At 40.4% G+C, this 3572-nt stretch overlaps 1 protein-coding gene across 1 annotated transcript; it reads right to left on the bottom strand.

Moving 5' to 3' along the window:
- Positions 1 to 2230: 2230 nt before the first annotated feature.
- LOC118571583 (olfactory receptor 52H1-like) lies at positions 2231 to 3278 on the bottom strand. Its single transcript, XM_036170650.1, has one exon. It carries the CDS (start codon positions 3201 to 3203, stop codon positions 2256 to 2258), a length of 948 nt encoding a protein of 315 aa, XP_036026543.1. The 5' UTR covers positions 3204 to 3278; the 3' UTR covers positions 2231 to 2255.
- Between the last annotated feature and the right edge of the window lie 294 nt (positions 3279 to 3572).

Raw genomic sequence — 3572 nt, 5'->3', positions numbered from 1 at the left:
TTCATCTTATCTCTTAATCTTATCATGTGGTAAAAATAATATTGTACACTCAGTACTACAATATTCTTTAGCCAAATGCACCAGTAAATTGAGTACATTTCTGTCTTCCATATTACTACTATAGCTAGCTAGAGTCTCAATTGAACTGATGTCCAAGTTGAGTCACTAATACAGATTGCAGCTATTATTGGCTGTCAATTAAATTCAAAATTGGGACCATTCACTAGAACATTTAGAAATGGCTTCACATGTTGCTTGAGATGAATATGTCATAGTAGCTAGGGTCCAAAGGGAATCTAATAAAATCATGCTCATTAGGAGACCCAGATGGGGCCGGGCGGTGGTGGCACACACCTGTAATCCCAGCACTCAGGAGGCAGAGGCAGGCGGATCTCTGTGAGTTCGAGGCTAGCCTGGTCTACAAAGCAAGTTCCAGGAAAGTAAACACAAAGCTACACAGAGAAACCCTGTCTCGAAAAACCAAAATAAAAGGGGGGGGGGGCTGGAGAGATGGTTCAGAGGTTAAGAGCACTGACTGTTCTTCCAGAGGTCCTGAGTTCAATTCCCAGCAACCACATGGTGGCTAATAATCATCTGTAATGAGATCTGGTGCCCTCTTCTAGCATGCAGGCAGAGATGCAGACAGAACACTGTGTATATAATAAATAAATAAATAAATCTTTTAAGAGAGAGAGAGAGAGAGAGAGAGAGAGAGAGAGAGAGACCCAGATGGAGGCCTGCCCCTTCCTGAACAAATACAGAGAAGGGGTGGATTGGGAGGACAGAGGGAAGATGGGGGGAGTGAATGGAAGGAGAGAGGGAGGGGAGGCTGTGGTCAGGATATAAAATCAATTAAGTGATTGATTAATGAATTAAAAAAAGACAGTGACCCAGATGGAGGTGGGTGGTGGTGGCACACATTTTAATCCTAGCAGAGATAGGTGCATCTCTGTAAGTTCAAGCCTGGTCTGCAGAGTGAGTTCCAGGATAGCAAGGACAAAGACTACACAGGGAAACCCTGTCTCAAACAACAGCAACAACAAATCTCAAACGATCAAACAAACAAAAAAACCCAATGGAAACTGAGAAGCTTTTTTATGATATAATTTTATAAGCCTCCAAAGGTCACTTCTACTGAACATGATTTGTCAAAAAATGCTGTGGTTCAGCCTACATTCAAGGTGATTAGACTGTAAATATTGCCATGGAAACAACAAGTTCACAGTATAAGTAAGTATAGACATCGTAAGATATTGTTGTGACTATTTTTGGAAAATAAAACCTGCCACATTTAGTAATTAAAGGAGCATCTACAGAGACACTAAAATCTCCAATAATCATGATAGCAGTATACTTTTGTGGTTGTTGTTTTGTTTTGTAGAAAATAGTACTGTACAAAAGTTAAAAAATCTTCAAGGAGAAAGGCTCTGGCTTTGGAGAAAGCTACAATAGGTGAGGTAATTAATAATATATTTGAATATGAGGCCTAAGGGTGGGAAGTTTTAGGATAAATTGTTAATGTTAGTCCTGTGGCAGTTATGTGGAGCATAAAGAACAATGATACCTTTAGCCCAGAAAAGCATAAGAACCAACTCTATAGAATTTATCAAAAAAAAAAAAAAAAAAAAAAAAAAAAAAGGCCTGGAACTTTTTTATCTGGAAGTGTGGCAAAGATGTGTTGGGTATCAGAATCACCTAAGGAATCACTACAGATTGCAGAGGTTCATTAGAATAAGAGTGAACCTGAAGTTTACATTTTATCAAGCCCTGCTGTCCACTATAATTCAGAAAACCACTGTCTTAGAGTATTTATTTTCACAGAATATTGTTTTAAAAGAGTAATCATTTGCTGATTCCAGCTCTTATCTGGAAAGTACCCTACAGAGATATACCATGTTGTGATGTTTTTAACTAATGTGTTTTAAGTTGTTTATAGTTATAACCTATCTACATTCCACATATTCAACATACTGCCCCACACATCTTGGAAATCTTATTTGATACTACACTTGATCTCAGCCCAAAGGTCAAGAGATGCTTAGAAATCTTATTTACAAATTAGAGCTTAACCTCCCTGTTCTCTATCTTGTCATGCAAAGATGGCTTCTCCAAACATAGGTTCATCTCCAGAGTAGACTTTCTACAACTTTATATAAATTTAAGTCAGCATTGTGGGTATTTCAGCTTTAAGAAACAAGAAGTACTCCCAAATTGATATCATTGCCTGTTTTCTTTCCCAAGCACTCAGTGCCACATCAACGGTTTGCTTTAGGGAAGAACAGGAAGTTGATTTTGTCCCAAATCTGCTTGGTCTTTACCCCATAGATGATTGGGTTGATGGCAGGAGGGACGGCTACATAGAGGTTAGCAAACAGTATATGAAAAGAGTGGGGAATGTTGTGACCAAAACGGTGGGCAAGTACAGAGAATATGGCTGGTGTGTAGAATATAAGAATGACACAAACATGGGAACCACATGTGCTAAGAGCTTTCTGGCAGGCATCCCGGGAGGGAAGGTTAAAGACAGCATGAAGAATAACAGTGTAGGAAATGCCAATGAGGATCAGATCTGACATGATAGTCATTATAGGTACCGCAAAGCCATACCAGATATTGATGGAGATGTCAGCACAGGCCAGACGAGCAATGCCTATGTGCTCACAGTAGGTGTGGGGAACGAGAAGCACTCGGCAGAAAGGCAATCGCTTTAACAGGAACACACATGGGAAGATGATACAAAAGCTCCTGCTGACAATTGCCACCACAATCTTAGTGATAATCTGATGAGTGAGGATGGTGGTGTATCTTAAGGGGAAGCAGATAGCAACATATCGATCAAATGCCATGGCCAGCAGGATAGCAGAATCCATGGCAAAGCTGAAGTGGAGGAAAAACATCTGAGTAAGACATCCAGGAAACGTGATCTGCTGAGGACCCAGACAAAAGATGCTGAAGGTTTTGGGAACACATGTATTACATAGGATGAGATCTGTAGCAGCCAGCATGGACAGGAAAAAGAACATGGGCTCGTGCAGGCTGCGCTCCATAAAAACGAGGTAGAGGAGGATGCTGTTGCCTGCAAAGGCCACAAGGTAGATAATAAAGAAGGGAATCCCAATCCATATGTGGAACTGCTCCAGCCCTGGGATTCCCAGGAGGATGAAAAAGCCTGGATTGAAGCTGCTGAGGTTGAATGTGGCCATTCTGGGCTTGTGTTAAATGACTGTCACAAACTGAAAACAAAAATGGTATGATGGTTACAGTGATCCACACGAACTTCCCCAATACTTTTCCCTTTCAGAAATGATCAATGTACCGTTCTTCTTTTCTCTTTGTTCATAAACTTTGTTTGCCAAACTTTCAGTCATTTAACATGCATCATTGAAATGTTTTCCCAGAGACTTAAGTCACATTATGACTGAATCCAATCCTGACTACTGACAGCAACCCAGCAAAGTTTCCTTGGAATATTTGTGCAAGAAATACTATCACAACAAAGAATGAACCAGGTAGGTTGCTCAGCGGAAGAACACTTGCCTAGCATGTATTAGTTCCTATGTTCAATCCCCACA

This window comes from Onychomys torridus, chromosome 1, assembly GCF_903995425.1.
Source record: "Onychomys torridus chromosome 1, mOncTor1.1, whole genome shotgun sequence".
NCBI classification, from domain to species: Eukaryota; Metazoa; Chordata; class Mammalia; order Rodentia; family Cricetidae; genus Onychomys; species Onychomys torridus.
This window is presented reverse-complemented; position numbering and strand designations above follow the sequence as displayed.

Coding starts and splice junctions, on each gene's coding strand:
- LOC118571583 (XM_036170650.1), bottom strand. CDS start 3,203: ATGGCCACATTCAACCTCAGCAGCTTCAATCCAGGCTTTTTCATCCTC.